Here is a 25021-nt window from a genome sequence, read left to right as displayed (position 1 = left end):
TTGATTTTGATCACATTTAAACATCAAGGACTTTACAGATATTTCCCCCCAATGGATTTCTATAAAACTGAAAAAGGTTTGGGAAAAAGACAACTATCTTTTCATATTTTGACAGGAGAGGTCAACATTAAATGCAAAATGCATAATGCAAACTCTGCTCTCTTAAGACAAAAATCATGCTACCAACTGAGTCCGTGTTCATAAGGTAATTATAATATTTTGCACACAACACAAATTAAAAATAAATCTTGAACTCAGATGAAAAAAACGAGGTAACAAACTTTCATTTCCCACATTCAAAGAAAATAAAACTTTCTATTTAGAAAAGTCATTGCTCCATGATAACAAGTAATGTATATGATCTTACTCAATCGCTTACTTCACATTAAAACATTCCTTCAAAGAGAAAATTGGTAGAGGTTCAAGAAACGTGGTATTTCCTAATTCACCTAATTTTAAATTAGAGCACGTTTTTCTTCTCCTTGCCAGAAAGTTCATCAAACTTTTTTTCGACAGTGTGCTTACTCTGCTTTATTAAATGAGATGAAAAAGTGCATTAAGTTAATGTGATTTATTTTTTTAGGAGTTTCAGTGCTTAAGAAGCAAAAAAAAAAAAAAAAAAAAAAATCACACCAAAGAGATACAGTACAGACATGATTTAAATCTCTCTTAGAAGGAAGAAAAACATATCAGTACCGTCTTACAACTCTTTCTCTAATCTACAGTGATATTTTACTCATTTGGTAGCATTTAAAATAAGAATCATGTTAAGTTTAAGACATATTTTATAGAAATAAACACATCTTTTAAAAAACAATCATCAGAGAAATGCAAATCAAAACTACAATGAGGTATCACCTCACACCAGTCAGAATGGCCGTCATTCAAAAATCCACAAATGACAAATGCTGGAGAGGCTGTGGAGAAAGGGGAACCCTCCTACGCTGCTGGTGGGAATGCAGTTTGGTGCAGCCACTATGGAAAACAGTGTGGAGATTCCTCAAAAGACTAGGAATAGACTTACCATATGACCCAGGAATCCCACTCCTGGGCTTGTATCCAGAAGGAAATCTACTTCAGGATGACACCTGCACCCCAATGTTCATAGCAGCACTATTTACAATAGCCAAAACATGGAAACAGCCTAAACGTCCATCAACAGGTGACTGGATAAAGAAGAGGTGGTATATTTATACAATGGAATACTACTCAGCCATAAAAACTGACAACATAATGCCATTTGCAGCAACATGGATGCTCCTGGAGAATGTCATTCTAAGTGAAGTAAGCCAGAAAGAGAAAGAAAAATACCATATGAGATCGCTCATATGTGGAATCTAAAAAACAAAAACAAAAACAAACAAACAAACAAAAACAAAGCGTAAATAAAGGACAGAAATAGACTCACAGACAGAGAATACAGACTTGTGGTTACCAGGGGGGTGGAGGGTGGGAAGGGATAGACTGGGATTTCAAAATTGTAGAATAGACTACACTGTATAGCACAGGGAAATATACACAAAATGTTATGATAACTCACAGAGAAAAAAATGTGACAATGAGTGTATATATGTCCATGAATAACTGAAAAATTGTGCTAAACACTGGAATTTGACACAACATTGTAAAATGATTATAAATCAATAAAAAATGTTAAAAAAAACAATCATATAAAGAGAATGAGAACACAAGTCTCAGAATGTGAAAAAATATTTGCAAAAGACACATCTGAAAAGGATTGTTATCCAAAACATTCAAAGAACTCTTAAAACTCAATAAAAAACCAAACAACTGGATTAAAAAACTGGCCAAATACTTTTAACAGATATCTCACTAAAGAAGATATGCAGATGGCAAATATGCACAGAAAAAGGTGCTCTACATCATACGTCATTAGGAAAATACAGATTAAACTAACAATGGAATACCACTGCACATCTCTTAGAATGGCCAAAATCCAGAACACTGACAACACTAAATGTTGGCATGGATTTGGAGCAACAGGAACTCTCATTTATGGCTGGTGGGAATCCCAAACAATATAGCCACTTTGGAAGACTGGTGGTTTCTTACAAAACTAAACAGACTCTTGTCATATGGCCCAGCAATTGTACTTCTTGGTATTTACTCAAAGGAGTTAAAAAGTTATATCCACACAAAAACCTGCACATGATGTTTACGGCAAACTTTATTCAAAATTGCCAAAACTTGGAAGCAACCAGAATGTGCTTCAGTAGGTGAATCCAGACAATGGAGTATTATTCAGAACTAAACAGAAATGAGCTATCGAGTTATGAAAAGACATGGAGGAAATAAATGCATTTTAGTAAGTGAAAGATGCCAATCTGAAAAAGGCTATATGCCATATGATTTCAACTACATGACTTTCTGGAAAAGGCAAAACTATGGAGACAGTAAAAAGATTAGTGGTTGCCAGGATTATGGAGAGGGAGGAATGAATATGTTGAGCACAGAAGATTTTTAGGTCAGTGAAGCTACTTTGTTATTAATACTATAATAGTGGTTACATGTTGCTATACTTAGTCCAAACACCAAGAGTGAACCCTAATGTGAACAATGAACTTTGGGTTATAATGACAGGTCAGTATAGGTACATCAAATGTAACAAACGTACACTTTAGTGGGGATGTTGATAATGAGGAGGCTATGCATGTGTGGGAGTTGGGTTATGTGGCAAAGCTCTGTACCTTCTGCTCAATTTTACTATAAACCTTTGTGTTTCTAAAACACAAAGTTTATTATTTTAAAATAATTATATTACCTAAATTAATAGTATTCATCTATGCAATTAAGAACTTTAACTGCAGTTCAATTTTTTCCTATCATGTTAAAAACATTTTCTTCTACTCTTTACCTAATATAATTAGAAAAAGTCATTCAATTTATTTTTCAACATTAAACAAGATAAATCATATATTTTATTCTTAAAATAGTAAGGTAATGAATTAAGAGATTTCCTATTTACTGAATCGTCCTTGTAATATTAGATTGATTTCATGCATTTATTTGGAATACTGGGATAATCATAAATGTATTTGTTTCTACTTTTCCTTTTTGTTGGATATTATTATTGGTGATATTATAGCTCCAGATAACTTGAACAGCTTGAAAACCTTTTTATCCATGTCTATGCTCTCAAATATTTTGTAGAAATTTCATACAGTTATCTTACCCACATGTTTTATAGATGACTCAAAGTTAAACTGATAGATTAAAATTTTGCCCCAAACAAAATCACTTATGTAACACAAAAACAAAAGCAAATATGTAATACCAATTTAATTTCTTTTAAATTCTCAAAATTCAGGTGTATATTTAATTTCCACTTTAATTTTTTCCTTCTGAAATGTAGCTCAGAATCTACAGATGGCAAAACTTGTGTTTGTGAATCCCAGTAACAGTTGTATTCAGAAAAAAGCCAATTTCATATAATCATAAAATATAGTTTGCCAAATATTTCTAAATAAGTGATCACACGCAAAAATTCTACTCTGTGAAATAAGAAGTCAATTTTGTAAGTGAAATAGAAAAAGTTTATTCTTGATATCTGCCCATTTCCTAGGGCTTGGTAGTAGTTTAAGCCCTCCTTCAAGGACTGCACCCACGGGGGCTTTTCCTCTTGAGTTGCCTCAGAGTAGGCCCTTGGGTTCTAGAGAAAAGGAAATATCTACAACAATGTGGTCTGGTTCTTAAAACAAAATAATGATTTAGGGGCCAGGGAAGATTTACACCAATTTTTATTCGACACAGACCTTGCAATGTTTTAATAACATGAGTGTGATTATAGATAGGAACTAATTATCCTGACTGCAACACTAGCAGGGCATCAGCATTCATTTCCATCATCCCCTGATCAGAAAATGTTCTCAAAAATGCCAGAAATTCAAGATCTCTTTAAAGAAGAAAAACACGTTCAACTGTGATATAATTAGCAGCTTCTATGGCTTTTGTTCTTAAGAGACAATAATAGTTTTGATTCCTGAAAATGCCTAATTATGTAGGGAAAGAAATTTAAGGCAGAAAAGAAGATGATTTATAGCTTAATTTTCAAAGTAATTAGAATTTGCAGAAATCAGTTCTTAATACATACCGTGTTTAACTTGCAGGATTTTATTATTCCTTAAATAATAATTTCCATTTACCATTAGCTACCATTTTTGTATTTTCCTAATCTCAATGTATTGAAAACAAACAATTACTGTTATTTTAACAAAACAACTTCCACTTATTGTGAGATTTTTTTTTAAGGATTGCATCTATATGAACAGAATACCACTCTAGTTTTTTTTAATATCAGAAATGTTCTATTATATATAAAGTCATATCACATCCCTATAATTTAAAATTTAAGGTTACAATACAAAATTTAAAGTTATAACATAAAATGTATAATTTGAGGTTTTATATTTGAATTTTATCTGTTTCTTTGCACTAAAACATCTATCTAGTTTTTCTCTACTGGGTGCTATTGACAAAAGGTTACTCACAGGGAAATAATAGTTACCACATATTTTAAATACTATGTTGCTGTTTTATCATCCAGTTTATTATTTAAAATAAAACACTATTAGTCCTAGTCTAGCTCTAGTGAAAAACAGTTAATTCGTATGAACCTGTTATAGAAACAACTTTTTTTTTTAACTACCTGAGGCTTCTCTGAACCTAGAAGTCACTATTTCTACTAAAAGTAAAAAAAAAAATCTTAACATTTAACAAGACATGTAGTTATAAAAGATACTGTGGGTTCTCATAAAGATGCTAGCAGCTGTATTAGCTCAACACTGTCCTGGAAGAACGATTCTAGCAGGGTGAAGTGGGTTGTGGGTCTTACTAGCCTTATATAGAGGTCTTAACCAGTGATTGCTTGAATTTCCAACCCACCTGTTCAAAGGATACACTTATCTAGTGCTTATTACTCCCAGGTTAAATGGAAGCACAGGTTACTAATTTAACAAGGCCAATATTAAAATAATTACAAAGTCTGGGTTAGACTACATCATAGTTAATTGAGTCTAAATAATGAACGTATATATTTACACACACCACCCAAATATTCTTGCATGCTAATGTCAATTTAGTTGAGATATAAGATAGTCCACTCAGGTAGAATGGAACAAAACCGCTGTGTCTCTGTTTCTTCTTTAACAACCAAAGATGTAATATATTTGGGTAGTTTAGTCTAGTCCTCAGTTTTAACGAAGGCTCTTGACAGAGTGCAGATTTTGATTAAGTAGGTCTGTGTGGGATCCGAGATTTTTGCATTTGTAATAAATTCCCAGGAGATGCATATGTTGTTAGTCCCAGGGCCAAATAAGAGTCCTTGGTAACAAGGGTCTATACCTGCTAAGTTTTCAATGATTTGAGCTACACATAAATAACACAATTCATTCTGTGAAGCACTGTTGAATAGAATCCTTTAACTTCAGCAAATCTTGTCTTTTTCAAAGGCCTGCAACTGTATTTTCCAAAGTCTATAAATTGATCATCACTTGCTACATGTAAAAGCTTTAGCAAAGTCAGAACCATGCAATTTTTTAAAATGGTAAATGCTAAAATGAACATGTTAGAGAGAGAACAAACATTTAGTTCAGAAGATAAGAGTTTTGTCTCAGTTTTCACATGATAGGTTACTACTGACCTCTTGCAGGTTACTTAAATTTTATTACCTGCAGTTTTCCATTTCACAGGGTTTTGGGGAGGATGAAGTGATCTAATGGGAAGCACTTTGAAGAATATAAAACACTATACAAACATAGGATTTCAGTTGTTCATGATTATTTCAATTATTTCTTTATATAAGGACATCAGTGTTTCAAATTATTGCTTTAATTATTAAAATTTTCAAATATTATGGGTAATACCATGCATTTACAGTACAGTAGATGCAATTTAATACTGCTGCTGATGCTTGAATCAATTTGTGGTTTTTGTTGAGTGGAAGCATTCCATTTACCCTATTCCTTTCCTTTTTCAACTCTTCCCTATTGTTTCTGCTTTAATGATGATTATGTATTTTGAGTGCTAATATACAGTTGTTTTCATAGATACCTAAACAAGACAAATAAAGGTATTTTCTAAACCAATTTGATATTTTCAACTTCGTTTTTAATAAATACAGGGTTTGTCTTCCTTTATTTTAGTAACACTAAAAATAGTTTCTAACGTCTTTAATATAAAGTTAGTTTTACTTTCTAGTGGACCTACGATATCTACATCTTTCTATTAAATAAGTATTAAAATATATACAAAACCATCATCTGAACAATGCTGAGTCTTATATAATTACATGTTATTGGAATAAATTTCTTAGACCGTATAACAAGAAATATTTACACATACTAATTAGTTTAAAACATCAAGGAAAAGTAGACTTCCTCATCTTTTAAAATAATATCCTCCAAAAGACAAACAAACTTATAAATAAAACAGAAACAGACTCACAGACATAGAATACTGACTTGTGGCTGCCAGAAGGACGAGGGTGGGAAGGGATAAACTGGGAGTTTGAGATTTGCAGATACTGACTGGTATATATAAAATAGACAAACAAGTTTATACTGTATAGCACAGGGAAATATATTCAATACCTTGTAGTAGCTTATGGTGAAAAAGAATATGAAAATGAATTTATGTATACTCATGTATGACTGAAGAATTGTGCTGTACACCAGAAATTGACACAACGTTGTAAACTGACTATACCTCAATTAAAAAATATTAAAACAATATCCCTCAATTTGTTACTGTGGTCAAAAAATAATGCTTATAGAGCATTTGTAAGTAGAAAGGCAGGTAAAAAATACAACAACAATAACAACTTGCAGATTTATATAATAAAACCCAAAGAAATAGGAAAATTACTATACTTTCTATTTAATGATACAAAGGGAAGGCAGTGTAACTATTGGTATATAAAAATTCTATAGCAAATAGTTTGTTAAGTCAATGAAGACAATAAAAATTACCTAAGAAAACTGTTCAGAACATGCATTTTTAAGCTCCTATTCAACTATGACTTCAAATAATCAAACTAGGAATTAAAATATTAAAACAAATGAAATGCTTTTCCTTCTAGAAAATGGGTCAAGAACCATGTTTATTGCTAATGATTAATTTGTTACTTTTTATGTATGTCTTTTAAAAAGCTCAGAGACCAGTTGCAGTGACCTTATTTACTTATTTACTAGAAAGCAGCACAGAGCATCTAGAACTTCTGGAACATCTAGAAGCATTGAGAACTTCTGCTAAAACACTTGAATATAAAAGAATATTGTTTCTGGTTTCTCTCCATTCCCTAACTACTTCTTTCTAAACACCAATCTTTTTAAATCTCATTATTTTCGGGAAGACCTCCCTTCTTAAAAATTTATTTATAATTAGAAATGTATGCTATTAAAATAATATCTTCTAAAAATCTAGTCATATTATGTAGTTTTTCTGATTCCAACTGATTTCCACCATTTTCCTCAAAACTTAAAAAAAGTTTCCAATTTCTTGGGTTTTGAAACTCTCTTATGTACATATTCTCTAAGACAAGACTGCAGATAATATGGACTAAAAATAGTCTCCCTCATAAGTTGTCAAATCTCACTATCATTTTATAGCAAAAGCCTCAAGTCAGTGGTTCTCATATTGAGTCAAAGCCTGAAAATCAACTGAATCAAAAATCAATGTTTCATTGAAAGAAAAGTGCATAGTACTTTCTCTTACTTTACAGGCTAAACAAAAGTTTTAAGATACTAAGACATCTCTGACGTAAATACATATGATCCCACAGATGTGCTAAGACTCCCAGGGTTTCCATCTGATAAAGAGTTCTGTGCGTTATTATCCTGAAGGGCACTGATCTCTTTTACTCAGCTGTTTCTTGTAACAATTCTTGGTACCTAGAAAGTGCTTAATGTGTGCAGAAAATGGAAGTTGCCCAGAGTAATATGTTGGGAGCTAGCAAATGTAGCTAACTATTCACTGCGCTATTATCAGAAGCCCTTGGGAGACTTGTTTTTTGTTTGTTTGGTTTGGTTTTTTGGGGGGGTTGGGAGGTAATTCGGTTTACTTATTTATTTATAGAGGAAGTACTGGGGATTGAACCCAGGACTTTGTGCATGTTAAGCATGCATTCTATCATTTGAGCTATACCTTTCCCCCTGAAGCAATTGGAATAGAACTGTGGGGTACAGAGGAAAACAGCAGCATTTTATAGTAGTAACTGGGGGGATTAATAAACTTACATACAGAGAAATAGAAATACTGTTGAATGAGATAAGAAGGGACTAGATTTAGGAAAACTAAAAATATTCAACTTAAAAACAGAAAATAAATACATTGATAAACTAATTAAATTTGACAGTTTAATCCACCTAAAAGTGATCCATTCTTAACTTTTCATTAATAATGTAGCTATTTTACCTCTATCATATCACACTACACACTATTTAATTGTTTTTACTGACAACCATATGGTCAGATATAAAACGGCTCAGTAATTAATTATATGTTCCAGTAACATTCTGCAATGCTCTGAGACTGTGAAGAATTATTTACTATGTATCACATGTAATTTACATTATAAACTTCAGGGTTACACCTTTAGATAGGAGACTTTATGGTATAGTTTAAGGATTTTTATTTCAGTTTGCGGTAAGTTTTATTATAGTGATAGATGTTATTTATTATGGTTAAGTGATAATGACACAATATATTCAGGAAAATTCCTGCATCTTTTTCATCTTTCATGTCAGACTCTGCCCAGACATGTATAGATATGTTTTTTAGAAATTTTTTTCTTCATCTATTTTTTCCAACCTAGAAAACAAGTGATAGTTCCAAGTAATCAATCTTAATACCAAGACTTACTCAGCTTCCTCAGCTGCATTAAAGCGTATTAAAGCAAGTTTCATTTTGCTATTATTATCAGAATATTCTTCAATAACATATTAGTGGCATCTTTAGCTAACAAACTATGATCCTCCCAAGAACAGATAATTTGGGAATTTATGAGAAGCTTTCAGGAAGTATTGATAAATGGAGTTGCAGTACATTTATACAAAATATACATTACAAAATTAATTAAATGATTAAATCTGGGAGAGATCATTGCATACCTTTATGACATGGGCACCCTCTTTTTTGGTGTTACCTCTGCTCTACCACTACCAAATGGCTTTATCACTGCAGGATATCAAAGCTGGACCCCCTAATAGTCTGCCATTCTCCTATTTCCTACTGCCATATTTCTAGCTCCAGCCAGTCTTCTCAACTGACTTTAACAAACTGCTCTCATTCAGGAATTCAAAAAAAAAAAAATAAGAAAAGAAGTAAGAATAGCTCCAGTTTGAAAAAAAGTAGAAAATTAGTTCATATTTTAAGATTCATTAACATACAATTATCTCAAGGTCTTTCAAAGGCAATTACATGATAATTTTCCTAATTTGGGCAGTGACTGGTCGATCAGAGTTGGCTATAATTACTTTGATGTTTATAAAGAATGTGATTTTCCCCCTTTATTTTATTTAAAGGAAATCAACAGAAGTAACATCAGGGAGGTCAGTCATTAGTGTTCTTATGACAAACAGCAATATCCCACTACGTCAATAATTTCTCTTCAATCAAAGTATATAATATGATTACTTCAAATACATAGAAGTACATACAACATCATTGATCAAAGATGTTCTGTACCTTATTGGTTCAATCTTGTAAGCCCAGATTTTATCATTTCAACTGTTAGTATGACTAGATTTCCCTTTAATTCATCAAAAAATGAGTAAAGTTTTGTGGTAATCTCTGTGTTTTGCTCTCTATTTTCAGAATACTGTTATTTTTGTTTGACTTACAAGGTTGCTCTCCTGTCCTACAAAACATGGACATAATTTGTTCATTTACTCTTAAATGTGTTCAGAAAACACACTGATGAACAAACACTGACTGTATGGGCGTTAAGAAGTTAAGTGGCAGGCAGCATCTGATATCAGTCTTGGCATTATTAACTTTCAGGATCACTGAGATTAAAGTTTGCTAAATTATAAGTGGGTCAAACACAAAGTAAAAGTCCTCAAATTCAACTCTGTACTGACTCTAACCTAGATCCTGTTGTATGTTAAGCAGAAAAAGGCAGTGTGGATTTTAAGGGAAAGCTAAATCTGCTGTCAACAATGTCCCTTACACATTCAGGTAAGAATTTTATAAACATATAAAAGAGATGGCTCTCTTTGATATTGAAATCCCAGCATCATTTAAAATTAGTAATTAAATGAGCAAAAGAGATCATCTATATTTATATGAATTTAGGCAAATTTATAAGCATATTGAAGAGACATTTTTGATGGGTCCCCTATGCTAAGAGCCTACATTAAATGCCAAAATAGTTAAAATTGGGTAAATCATCAAAAATAATAAAAATTATACTTCTAATGAATAAAAAATTTACACATATTAATTTATAAAATAACTACTAATTATAATTAGTTTTCAAATGCATATCTTTATTTTTGAATCAATATATTTTAAAATAATAACAGTAACATATGTAAAATGGTATAGAGTTTAAAACAGAATTTATGTGTTGATCCAAAGTACCACAGGAAACTGACAGATCGCCGAGAGGAAGGTGTGGGAGGCTGGGGTGGGAAGTGAAGGGATGTAATTTTCTCTCGTCTAGTTTCTTAAATCATACAGTGACACAAACATTTCTAAGTTAAAAATATTCCTTTTAAGGGCATATAAACAGACTTAAATCTTCCTTACTAATATTAACAGGAAATATTACTAATATTAACAGGAAAACATTTTAAAGATCCTTCTCCTGCATAACATTTTACAATTTATGTTTAGTTGATATATGATGTTTAGGGAATTTCTATGTCATCTGTAAGTAACTTAGTAATAAATATATCACTAAGCTTAGAAAAAATCCTTTTTCTCCTTATTGAAGCAAAAGAGTAGTAGATCTATTTTTATCAAAATGTACCTACATCGTTAGGCAAGAAATCCTGTGCAGAGACTTAGTCTAAGAAAAGGGCATGGATCACTATCACTTCATCTCGTCTTGTTTCCTTAAGTAGTTTTCATTGCTTTCCTAGAAGCACATGGCCGTTCAATTAAGTGAGATTGCGCATTCTACTACATCTTTCGTGGCCTGACATACTTAGGTATTGCTATTGTTCTAGTCTTTAAAATTCTTACATAATGTTATGAAACCAGCTAACATCAAAAGAGTTGTTTTATTTGTTATTTTGTTTTTGGTAATAATAATCTCTTTTCCAAGTGCTTTATAGAAATTTACTTCTACATGGTCCTCATAACAACCCAACAAGGGAGGTACTATTATTATTTCCACTTGAAAAAAGGGGACATGGAGCACAGAGAGCTTACAGTAGCTGTCCACAGCTGCTCAGCTAATGTCCACGTCAGACAGTCAATTCCACAGGCTCATGCTCTTAATCACCATCTCAAAGGTTACAGATGACATCTTCACATGAAAAAATTAAAAGCTAAGCTGTGATATGGCAGGATAAATGTATATCCTATATTCATCAATGCAGTCAATTTTTAAAAATTATTTTGGAAAAACTAAAAATATTAACCTAATGATTGATTGATTTAAGTATGAGGATTGCACTTAATAGAACTAATACTCTGAAAAATACATTTTATTGAAAATTACCCTTGGTTCATCATTTAATTGTTTTGTCTTCTAATTTTGTTTAGCCTAATTTGATTAAAAACTTTACATACTATTTTAATGCTAAAGATAAATATTCTATACATTTTTGATATACTAAGTGCCCACATAATGACAATAATCAATCAAATAAAACAAAACAGATTAAGAAAGATGGACATAACCTTCAGACTGGTTTACTGTATTAATTTGCCAAATGTGCACTATGTACTATGTACAGAGCTGGTATGCAAATGACAGCAGCAGCTACCACGGTTGTAACGAGCGTTTACCATATTATCAGGCACCGTTCTCACTACCTTACATGGACTGTCTCAGGCATCCTAAAGAAAACAGTGTATTAGTTTTAACCCTACTTTACAAATCATAATGGGTGATGATAAATAAGTAAAGTAAATTATCCCCAAAGTCACAAAGCTAGTAGGTGGAGGACCTGGGATACAAACTCATACAATTTGACTCCAGAGCCTGCAAAGCAGATTCATTGAAGAGTTTTTCATTTGGTATATCCTAGAGGGTAAGGCAAAGTGGTAGGCCCTGTGATAAATCCAAAAATGCATTTATATGCTCTTGAAATTCAAAGGTGGGAAAGATTAAAATCCATTGAGAGAATGGTATGGTTAAGTGAAAAAGATAGTAAATTTAAGGGCAATCAGCACTAATGGAGTCTGTTAGTGTTTAATATTGGAGAGGTCAATTAGGATTAGATGACAAAGAACCTGACAGGCAGCGAAATCTGGATTCAATTCATTTGTAAATTGAGAGATATAAATGATTTTGAATGGGAAAGTATTGTGATAGCCATCAGAGCTGTACATAGGGAGACATCTGCCAGTGGAATCTAAAAAGGAGTAGTATATATGGCTTACTGTGTTAGGTAATCCTACAAAATTAGGCATGAACAATAATTTATTGACTAAAATATATTTTAATCATCAAAAATGGTATGCAGAATAGTTTTGTCCTAAGCTTGCAGACATTATTTCCTGGCATGGTTATCTAACTTGGTATTTGTGAAAACAAACAGCAGACTATATATTCTTATGAGTCAACATTTCTCTTTGACTCAGGATTAATTTTATTGGGCATGCGAAGATTACACTTCAGAAAACAGTTGGGGTAAATATATTAACAAAAATTTTATCAGTGTAAAAACGCAGGTTACTTCAAACATTTTATCATTTAGATATTACAATATTAGCTTTTGAGACAAAATATGATTAAAACTTTCCAGTCTGAAAACTTCTGAAATTTTCCACTATGAAAGTATTTGTGTCAAGTCAAGATTACATTTAATAATATCGTAAACTTATTCCTTATACTCAGAATGATTAGAATGTAAGAAGTGTTTTTTTTTTAAGTCAAAACTATCCATGTCATTAAAATTCAGTGAGATTGCTTGCCATCATTCAGCTTTATCTGGCTAAAATCCTTTAATTCCCCAGCCCCTGCTGTTGGGGAGCTCTAGGCTCATCACACTTAACCTCTGCCTCAGCTTCTCAGAAAAGAATTTGTCTCAGTCCATTCATAGTTTCAATAGTTAAGCAAGCCACACGCAACTGCACACTGGTCCTTTACCCTGAGCACACTAATCTGATTGTTTTCCACTCTACAAACTCTGGGTCAACAATCAAGCTGCCGCCAGAAACTAATTAATTTGCAAACAGGCTTCTGTTTTCACAGAGGGAAAGCTTTTGAGAGCCATGTCAAGAGAGGCCAGTCACACCATGGTTACACGCATTGTCATGGCATCCACTTCTCGGGGTAAATCTCTTGCTTGATGTCACTGCACACATGAACCCAGATTACTCAGTCAGCAGTAAATCCCTATTGAGGCCCATGGAACTCTGAATGTAGTGACTCTCGAAGAGGAAATTAGTATAGACAGGCTCTGTATTCATTAAACGGATGGTGAGATGAGAGAGAGACTAGTGTTAAGAACCACAAGGAAAAAGGGAGGTGGCTTTAATTTAAAAGAATATTCCAAGATATTGTCTCACTTTTATACATTTTCATCGATTTTAATTTAAAAAGTGGGATTTTCTTTAGTAAATGTAATCAGATCCTTAAATGTTATTTTCTACTCTCACCATTCAACTATAAATTCTGAAATAAGAGGTTCAAAATTTGTGATTAATATGCCATATTTGAGGGTTGCACTTTTTAGTCCATCATTACAGGTGTTAAAATAGCATATCCTAACAATTTTAGTCAGCTACATTTTCACAGAGGTCTGAAAAAAAATCACCTTCCAAACATTGCCATTAATGAGTTAACTTCTATTCCAAAGTTGTATTCATTTTCCTCATTAGTGCAGTACAATTTCAAACAAAACTGGTTAAAAGTGATTACATTAGGCAAAACATGATGCAGAAAATAGGTCCTCAGAAAAGATCAAGTAAAGGTATACTTTGGTAACTTTTGTTTTTTATAAAAAAGGGCATATTTAGTGAGTTTATTGTTTATCATCATTTAAAGAGTAAAATAATTTCAGGGTACATATTTAGTTTTTGAAAAGATTATATTTGTGGGTGATGAACATTCTTTATCAGGATGAAGTTCTTTCTTGGTAATCCATGAGAAAAAAATATAATTACTACATTTAGTTATAGATGTAAGTACTTATCTTCAACTATTACATATCCATGTTTCAGCATAATTTCACCCAAAATAACCAAGAATACTGTAACTTTTATTTATGACTCTATACATTGATACTTCAGAATTGCTAACTAATAAATAAGAGAGTAATTCATAGAGAATGTGACTCAAATGTTAAAAAAAGACGCTATCCTTGTTGCTTCTTTCATACAGGATGTTTGTGGTTGCTCTTGTTGCTTTAACTGAATGGTCACACTCAACTTCTAGGATATTCACCTGCTCATAAAACCATAAAATAAGTTTTCTAGAGGCCTTTTTTCCCCCAAAGTCAGCAAAACATTACTAACTTACTTAAGCCAAAGAAATAATTCAAAATGGCAACATTAAGAAGTCTGACATTAATGCAAAACTAGATGATTCATTTTATTTATTTAAAAAAATCCAATTGGATACTCTGATATAGTTCATATCTTTAAAGATGGTAGACTTAAAATAGTATATCAAAAGAGTTGTACAAGTGACTTGGATTAGGTATCTATGCCCACGCAATATTAATTTGTGATCTGAGTTCATTTGCAGTCACATTTCTTGGTTCTATTTTCAAAAAAAAAAATCTTGTGGAGAAATCTGAATCTTTAGAGAACATGGAAATCTCCTAGTGCATGACCACAGAGGAAGCTACGCCAATTCCAGTATGGGCAGGCCAAGCTGGTATGAGTGTTACAAGTGAGAGGAAGCAGAATGATGACTTGCATACCACTTCAGTTACAGAAAAAAACCAAGTGGGTTGGTCTATTCACAAGCACAATCTTTTTAGGAAATTCCACTAAAAGAAAACAGGTCTTCCTGAAATGAGTGGGAAGGCCTCACATTCTGGACACTGTAATTAGGTCTCTTTGCGTGCACTGGGCCTTGGCTCTCTCAAGGATCCATGTGGTTTCATATATTAAACCCAAGTCTGACTGCCCTTTCACCCTGACTCAAATATAATCACTCACAGAATGAGTGTGACCAAACTTACTAAGCGTGCTCCACCCAATGGAAGTGCGATAAAGGATACAGAGAAAATTCACATTTATTGAGTAAGTGCTTACTACATGCCAATCATTTGCTTTCTACACACTGTAATGTAGTCATTTTCCCCCCAACAAATTTAAGAGGTAGGGAGTATTATAATTCCATTAATAATGATGCCCAAGATCAAGTGACTGTAGCCACTCTGAAGACTATCGTCTTTCCTTCTGTCATATAGCATTCCAACATTAGTCCAAGACATAAACAGTATTAGAAACAGTGTCAATCAAACAGAAAAATAAATGTAGGCTGGCTATCCAACTGCTCTAATGAATGACTATTATGTACAAGAACTAGGTGACAGTATTTACATAGCAAATGATAACAAACCATTACTTTTATACTAGTGTAAACTTTTTTTTACTATAAATATACAGAGAACAAGTTTTAAGTTTTCCTAATTTTCACAGTTAGTAAACCAAAATTAGAATTGAAGTTTAAAGTAATGTAATACTGAGAGAACCTATGAAGCATAAAAAAATAGTGAATTTGGGAGCATCAGGTCAAATGCATACCTTGTACGTTTTCTGAAATCATAAGTTGTTCTAACATCTAACAATCTTAAACTAGGGGTTAGTATAAATGATGATTTTTAAAAAGCAGTTATGCAAAAAATCAATAGATTTCACCTATCTTATGTTTCTTCATCTAAGAGTGTTACTTATTCTTAATATTTCCTAGTAAAATGAAATGCAATTTAAGCCATTACTGCTACTATTTTAAAAATGTAAGTTTCAGCAAGTAATGAAAATAGTAAAATTCCATTAAAAAGTTTAAATACTTCAAGATCCAATTCTAGACAAAAGTTTTGTTTTTTACCTTTGTTTAGCAGGAACAAAAATTGAAAGTCATCTAAAAGAGGCCAACTAATTTTTTCAAAATAATTGAATTAGTTTGAATTGATTTGATTAAAGTAAAGTAAGTCCTGTGCCAAAATTAATTTTAATAGCCTGGAAGACCTTTCAAAAAGTACCTTACAAGGTAATTTATTACCTCTGGCAGCACAAATGATTCTGTAGTCTCTGCTGATGCCTCAAAACTCATTTATTCTATGAAAGTATATGTAAACATTATGTTTCCAATTTTGCTCTGCAGTGGTGTTTAATTTCACAAAGCTTGTGACTCACACAGTCCCCTGGTTCTATCCTGAATGTGTCTGCATCCTCCATCTTGCAGCAGTTCTGGTTTCTGCACCCTGTCAAGTGTAACCTCTGTGCTAATTTGGCAAAATCAGTTCTCACATTTACTGCTGAGAAACTGATAACTGAATTCTCAAATGAACTACACATTTACGGAGATGAAGTACAGAGCTGTGGACAATGACTGTTTTCCCACAGTGTAAATTCTTCAGACTCAGCTGTCAACATGTGAGTGTGTAGCACAAAAGCAGCTTTAACTTGACTTTTTTTCCTCCAAGGCCATAAAAATGAAATGGATACTATACTCTCCTTTATGTTATTCCATATTCTAATGAGATTTTCTTTCTCATGGACAGTGAAAGTTCTGTATGCCCTTTAGAGTTCTTAGTAGATCAAAGTCTCATTTTGGCTGAATAAAAAAACATTTTCCCTCCTACATAAATATTTCAATTAGAGAACAGACCAGATAGATATATTGAAAGAATTTTTTTCTAACTAATTTTGACTCCATACAAAGCCCAGGTTTAATAATTGACAGTAGATATTCCCAAAACTGTCCCCTGGGATTTTGGACTTTGGCTCTTCATGGCCTTACACAGATAGCCTTATCATGGTCTCAGCATCTTTTCTTTTCCTTGGTGAGGGTTCCTATTTCTCAGATGGTCACCTGGGCACCACTGTAGCTCCTCTATCCCCAGAGGTGGATATCTGACTGTATGTCCAAACCCCTTTGATTACCACAGGGTTTGTATTCAATCATGAATGATCTTAGGCATCATCTACATTTAAAGAACAACAACTGGGAATTGATGTCAAACTTACTGAAAACTTGGGAGAGTAGGAAATAAGGGAAACTTTAAGAAGTGACACTTTTGAAAAGAAAGGGCTAGTTAACAGTGACAAATATCACAGGAGAGTTTGTCTAAATGGAGACTGATGAAAAAGTAGAGAAAGTCATTAGTGACTTTTGGTGGAACAGTTTTATGGGATCGAAGTCAGGTTGAAAGTGGCTAATGGTGGTGAAATGCTGAGAATACAAGTACCCAACCAGGCTAGACATTCAGACATCTAGGGACTTGGTGGTACACCATGATTAAAGGTAGGGGTTTGGATAGGGTAGATGAGCAACTTTTCATGTCAAGGAAGAAATTAGTGGCAAAGAAGAGATAAAGACAGGAAAAAACGTAAATTGGGTAAATTTACAGAAAAAATCAATGCAAAAAAGTCAAAAGTGTCAAAGATCAAAGGCAGAAGGGTCAAGGGTAGAAGGTAAAAGGCACAGCATTTTCACTAATACATGAAAAATAATTGGACAATCAGAATTGTTGTAAAAGGAAAGAGATGCCGACTGAGGCAATTTGAGGTATGCTTTATGTTTTAAATAGTCACTTTAGAGTTGGGATATATCAGAACAAAGACCGTCACACACAACTTACAGCCTACTAAAATTTCAGTGAGGTTCAGCAGCAGACTGTGATTTTTCTCCAACGAACCAATGCAAGATAGAGGGGAAATGAATTTGGGTATCCCTGGAAGAGCAGGAGAAGCAAATGTGGTAGAAGTTCAAAGAGTGAGACAATCAAGCATCTTACTGAGAACACAGATGGACTGTTTGCCAAGCTTCATCCTTATTAATGAGGCTTGTGAAACAGGGGAAAGCTCATGCATGGGAGTTAGGGACTGGGAAGATGTACTGTACAAGACTGAAGGCAGATAAAAATGGAGTTCATTATCTAACAATAAAAAATAACCATTTTAATACAGTGGGGACCTATCAAAATCTTTGATGAATATGGAAGTGATTAATTTAAAAAATGAAATTCTACACAGAAGACTTATATATGGATTATCTGGTTCAAGAAATGAAAATATTATTTATTTATTTTAAGCATATATATTTTATAATTTTCTCCTATGGTAAATTTATCTATATATTAAAAAGAGAAAGAAAGTAAAAAAAAAAGTATATGCTTGTTCAAGTAGTGAAGCCAGCACCTGAAATTCAGGAAACTGGGTTCTTGTTCCAAACCTATTACTGGGTTAGGTGTAATTTAAGGTGAAATATTAACTTTACTTTCCCAACCTATAAAACAGGAGAAAGAATTTTTGAAAGATTTAAGAAGAATCAGATGAAATGATATAACAGTTCCTCGAAATCTCAAAAACACTTTCAATGTAATGTTGTTTTTGTATTATAATTTTTTAAAACATTCAGTAATTTATAAGATGCTCTCAAGGCAACATGAGAGGAGTGGGGGGAAAATACTAAATCATGAGATTTGTTGTGGTGTCCCTGGAAGACAAGATTGGCAAGTCAACTTATCTTTTTCCATTGCCTCTCTTCCGTAGCTCCAGCCCAGATCTATTTCTTTCCATAGTTAACTACTGAGAAACTTTAGTTTTGGCACAAAGCAAACATTTTCCTGAAGTTTTTAATCTCTATTTTCTCTTTTTGCCCCACTTTCTCACACCCACAGCCATGAAGTCACCACCATGAGTTCAATTGCAACTAAATCTCAACTCAAACACTGTCTGCACCATACAGGGAAAGCTCTCCCCTGACTTACTATAGTTGCACGTGTTATTTGGCTGTGCTCATGCACGCACCACTTACCATTGAGCCACCTGGAATCGTGCTGCTCGGTCCTGATTGGGTGGTGATGCCCAAGAGTTCGGAAGATAGCAAAGTCTCGCCCCATAAAATCAGCTGCTGTTCCAGAGTATAGTTCTTCATCTGCGTTGTGAGCAAATAAAACCATATAAACAAACTCTTAATTTAACTAAGGTGATACAAATAAAAGAAAACAAACAAACAAACAGAATGTAAGTTTCACACTGAGGCTGTGTTAAAAAAGAAAACAGAAATGTCCTCTGCATCATTACGCAAAGCTACTCAAGTTTATCCTATGTCTTTCCTGAAGGGAGTATTTTATTAAATGATCATTCACAGATTAAGTATCTCACTACTCACTTAGCACTAACTTTGAAAAACTGAGCAAAATATGATTCTGTGGACACTACTAAATATGAAATTTTATATTTCCTATTATGACCAAAGACAAAGTACAAAATGCAAACCATATTTATCACATTCTCTGCTTTTGTATGTTCAAAGTTACTTTGGTCCCAATATCCTTATTAGGGTAAAGTTTCATTGTAAAACTTGCTCATAGTTTTGATTTTAATGGATATTAAATTTCTAATATACTTCCTTTTTAGTGGAATCTAAATTAACGAGATCTTGTTATAATTTAGAAAAGACTAATATTTTCCTTGCCAAGATTTTTCTTGCCTTTCATTTTTAAATACAGCAAGTGGCAAAAATATTCTAACTTGGTATCATATAATCCAAAATCAAGTTCATCACATAGACTTAGATATAAAAGAAACATGTTTGAAGAAAGAGAAATTTTGATAAACAAAGGCCATAATCACTACAGCTCAAGATTTTGTTATGCTTTTTGACTTATTTCTACTTAAACTGAATTAACTCTGGTCAGAGTTTTATTAATGGAAGAATCATAAGCAGAAGGTTAGAATGGAAAGGAAAAGGAAACAAGGAGAAAGAGAAGCTAATATTTACTGAATACCATTTGTGCTTGCCAGGCAGTCATGTGCTGGCTTGACATTTTCAAATTATCTCATTTAGCTCTGTCAACAACTCCACGACGTAAATGTATCCCTATTTCACAGTTCAAGAAACCCAAGGTTGCTCAGCTAATGACTAGGCAAGTCAAGGTGAAAGTTCAAACTCAGGCCTGTTTAATCCAAGTCTCTTATACTAAATACATATCATACAACCTTTCAATAAGCCCAAGTTTGTAAGAATGACATTTTCCTTCCTTTAAACAAAAAGCGCCTCATATTATCCCATTCAGAAAACACATTATTGCCTGCTTGCTTACAGTGAATTATCAGCAAAACAACAATTAATGCAACATTTTCTCCAATAATCTATCATAGTAACAGTAAAACTTAATGCTATCGCATTGATTATTTGGATATGTTAATGTTTCTGAATTTACTGGCTTGAAAAGTACTCAAAAATAAAATAGGCATAGATAAAGTATAACTTAAACATCTGTATACCACTATCATTTCCAAAGGACTCTAGTATGTATTAGAGAAACCAAAAACTTTCTGTTCACCTTCAGCTATAAATACCTTTGGGAAAGTCATATTAATCTGATCTTTATGATACTCTTTGTTCACATTCTCAATTCTCACTTGTAAATAAGGGGCTTGGAAATGAAATTAGACATTTTCAGTGACCCAACCCAAATTAATTCCTTTGGTAGAACTATGGTTCTCTGATGTTTCTGAATTCACCAGGCTTTGGTGAACTTCCAAAGCACTGCAGAATAGCTACATAGAATTACTAAGCAACTGCAGGTTATAACTTTAAATATTAATGGAAAGACAACTTATCTTAGAGGCTGAGTTTTAAAAATTGATCACTTATTTTGAATTGTCAATCAAGACAAATAAAAATGATGGCTTGACAATGTATTAAGTACAATTTACTATCTAAATTAATGGTACTCATATGATACAAATTGTTGTACTATGTTATCTCTGGGATTCAAAAGCATCTTGTCTTCTCTTCACTTAATTAAATACTAAGTTCAAATCTGACTTGCTCTTACCATACTATGCTGCAATAATGCTTTATCTGCCTAAAAGATAAAGAACCCTTTTCTAAAAGCACAAAACCACTATGAATAAGCCGTCCATAAATTTCAATCGTACTTTGAAATATTTTAATGCCTTTGGTCTCCTTAATTTAACCTACATTCCATCACTGTAACACTTTTATTGATATTTTATTTTTTACAGATAATTAATTTACTGATAGATGCAATGACTTATTTCCTTGAACTATCTGAATAAGACACAGTTTAAAATGTGTTATGAAATCAGCTTAAAATGTTCATACCAATTTCAAATATTTTCATGTTGGAACAGCTATCATAGGATGACTTCTGTCCTCTTTATCTTGAAAATCAAAAGCATTAAATTATTAGTTGAACTTCACTGCCCACCCTGCCACATGTTAGGTGATAAAAATCAGGAAAGGTGACAATCGAACAACCAAAAGGTGAAAACTGAGCAGTTTCATGTCAGAGTGTAGTCAGACCAGGCCTAACAGGAGGTATAACCAGAAACAGAAGAGTGAAGAATGCCATCAGTTGGGGCGAACTGGCAATTGCCAAGGCTGGGAGAGTTTAGGGTATTAATGCCAGCTGCTGCTTTCCGCGCGAAAAATGCCGGGTCTGGTGGCTGCCAGCCCTAACATGTCTGGTCGCAGGAGAAGAAGCTGCTGAAGCCCTGCTGTGCCTGCCGGGAGACCAAGAAGATGTGTGATGTGTGCATCACTGAGAAAGGAGAAGAGCACTGTGGACTCCTAATTGAGGCCCACGAGGAGTGCAAGAGAGCCCTGGGATTTAAGATATGAAATGGTGGTCTGCTCTGGGAGTGAATGATTCCTGAAAAATGAAGATTCAGTAACTTGGGAGTTCTTTGCTGAACTCTGATAAATAAAAAAGTATTTACAATTTATTAAAAAAAAAAAAAAGGAAAATATCCCTGGTCAAAAAACAAACAAAAAAAGAATGCCATCAGTCAATCTTTTTTCTTTCATGTAGTTTGCTTCATTGTAAATAAAATTCATAATTGTGGTTGCTATTATAATATAAACTCTATTCTAGATAGAGATGAAATTACAAAAACTACAACCAAAGAAATACTATTTGGATATTGATAGGTATTTGTTTCTCATAATCACTTGATTAGTTATTTTATAACATAACTAATTTTTTTATCCACTCCCATGGGAGGAAGGCAAAAATCAATATAAATGAAGGCAAAGGCAGAAAGACTGATTTTGTTTCTCTTTTGACAACAGTTAAGTAGGTGACTCAGAGAATGTAGAAAAGTTCATAAGTGGAAGAGCTACCGACTCAACTTACTACTGAAAACAGAATTTAGAGAGAATTCACTAAAAAACCAAAGGAAGGTTTCAGTTAAGGCACCAGTCGCCTCCAGTCATAGGAAATTACCTCCTACTTAAATATTATTTTTAGCAAGCGTCAACATGATATCTATGAGCTGGAGGGCACCAGATGATTAGGTGACCATAAGGGCACATTCTCATATAGTCAGTGCTCAATATCAGTAACCATTCCTTGACTCCAGGCTTTAGATAGAATTTTCTGCTGAGATGTCTACAGGATTCTTATCAGGACTGATTCCTCCAGAAATTGTATGACATATTTGTCATTTGGTCCAAATGTATATAGGTGACAGAGTATCCTACTCTTGAATTCTCTTTAAGCAGATATATTGTATCAACTCAGAGTATATTTCATTTCATGTAATTGTGCTATTACCATTCTTTATTAAAAACTTATTACATTCTATGGCTAACATATATACTTTTGGATTTTCCATATTTACTAAAGAAAAGATGGCATTTGTCCATCTTTATTAAGTTGATGACAGAATATCAAGGAATTGTTATATATACCAAAAAGTGGTTATGGATACTCTGTCCAACAAAGTTTTGAAGTCTTTCTACAAAAATACCATATAGGCAGCATGATGTCTCAAAAATAATACATCAAACTAAGATAAATTAGTGCTGATAGATGTAACTAACAAGCTAGAAATTTTCAAATATGAACGTTGCTATTTCAGTCAGTACACTGCCATTCTTTCTTAGCTGTAAGCTTTCTTAACTATCTCAAAGGAGAGCATTCTTCACAGAGATGAACAGAAAGTTTAGTGACCTGCATTCCCACTATGGCAGCGTTACCTGAGAAGCATGTTAAAAACCAAAGTTCACGTCTACTCTGTGCTTTCTGTTCACAGCTCAAAACAAAGTAAAAATGTGGCTTAGGTCAGTTAATGTATTAGATTACAATTCCTAAGAAGGGTGTGGTGAGAAGAAACAGAAAATGGGGAAAAAAAAAAAAACCCAAAAACTTTCCTGAGGAAATCACAGCATTACTAACACAGGTGTAAAGTGTGACATGGATGTGAGCAAAAATCAAACAAACCTAAAGACCAAGCCATTATGTTGTTAACACCTTAAGCAAATCCTATTCGCAGGGTAGCAGAGTGATTAGAAACAGAGGGAAAAAAATACGGGTCTCTCCCTCTCTTCTTAGACACATACACACACACACACACCAGACACAGCACGGATAAAATCACTTCTTGAGAGTGTAAGGGTATGGGAATAATTTTACATTTTTAAGTTTGTTAAGCACATTCTCTGTACCAATAAATATGCTGGGTTTGTTACTTACATTGTTCTTTTAAAACTAACATTTTTGAGTAGTTAATATATGCAAATGATACAAAATTGAAAATATAAAATTTATATGGTACCAAATCTTCTCCTAGCCTCCCTACAGGCAACCACTATTATCAGTTCTTTTTTTTTTTTTTGATTATTAGTTTCTATTTCCACACATATTCCAGAAATATGTGTACACCCAAACGTAGTATGCTTTTACGTTCTTATTTAATTGACACAACAAACTAGTGGAATTAACATGACCATGCCATTTTACACTGAGGCTCAGAGAGGTTCAAATAATTTTCTCAATTATAGTTAATTAATTTGGGGAGTGCCTTGTTTGCTCCAACACCTAGTAAGAGCACATTCTAATGTCAAATTATGTTCTTTCCTGAGGCATGACAGAATTCTAGCTTGGAAAAATAAAACATGGCTAAAAGTCCCAGACACCCTGAAACAGAACTTCATAACATCTCTTAGTGATGGAAAATATTAGCACAGCAATGCCTGGAGAAGACTTCAATGAGGAAATAAAACTGCTTTCAAGTTGACTATTCCTTTCACATCATGAAAATGTGAGACGATAGTTAAGAGTGGAAAACACTGGGTTTTATTCTTGTGTGAGGTTCACACATGGCATTTATTCTGAGCAGGGGAGCAAGTGCTATTTTTAATATAAAAATTTTTAAGCAGAGTCAAAAAATATTTAGAGGTGGGTAAAATAAAAAATAGTAAAAAATAAATATGGGAGCAATTTCATATTAACAAAATCTTATTAAAAGAGACTTGAAAAATTAACTTCACTATGATGATTTGTAAACCTTGGGACATATTACAGGATTTGGAGGCTTAACTCAGTAACTATTCACTGCTCAGGAAAGATTCCATATTTTCTGTGGTCATTAGCTTAAAAACCCAAAGCATTTTGGAAAGAGGTTATACTAAACCTTGATAGATTCTATAAACCAAAATTTTAAGCTGTTATCTGGTTTTGAAATTGCTTAATAGAGGGATAGGTGATACAGAAAGAATCTGATGTCAAGGTCCATCTAGCCAGTTTGTCAGTGTTTTGAGATAAAGGTGAAATTTGACTTCCCAGTATTGGGGAAGGAAGCAGCTTGGAAGCACCAGGCAAATTTCTCCTACGTGCGGAAATAAGAAGAATATATTCAAACTCTTTTGGGCGAACAGGCTTTTGCA

General features: G+C 33.2%; 1 protein-coding gene and 1 pseudogene across 3 annotated transcripts in view; one reads left to right on the top strand and one right to left on the bottom strand.

Annotated features, from left to right (window-relative positions):
• SEMA3A (semaphorin 3A) overlaps positions 1-25021 on the bottom strand; it is a 443880-nt gene that overhangs the window by 70595 nt on the left and 348264 nt on the right. For all 3 annotated transcript variants that reach the window (XM_045510443.2, XM_045510442.2, XM_074367557.1), the window contains one exon: positions 19133-19252. In XM_045510443.2, coding sequence (XP_045366399.1) covers positions 19133-19252 — 120 coding nt within the window. The remainder of the gene's footprint in view (positions 1-19132; positions 19253-25021) is intronic.
• On the top strand, positions 21783-21982 carry LOC105062374 (cytochrome c oxidase copper chaperone pseudogene; annotated as a pseudogene).

Source organism: Camelus bactrianus, chromosome 7 (assembly GCF_048773025.1).
Source record: "Camelus bactrianus isolate YW-2024 breed Bactrian camel chromosome 7, ASM4877302v1, whole genome shotgun sequence".
NCBI lineage: Eukaryota > Metazoa > Chordata > Mammalia > Artiodactyla > Camelidae > Camelus > Camelus bactrianus.
Note: the sequence above shows the minus strand (reverse complement) of the source record. Positions and strands in the feature narration are given on the sequence as shown.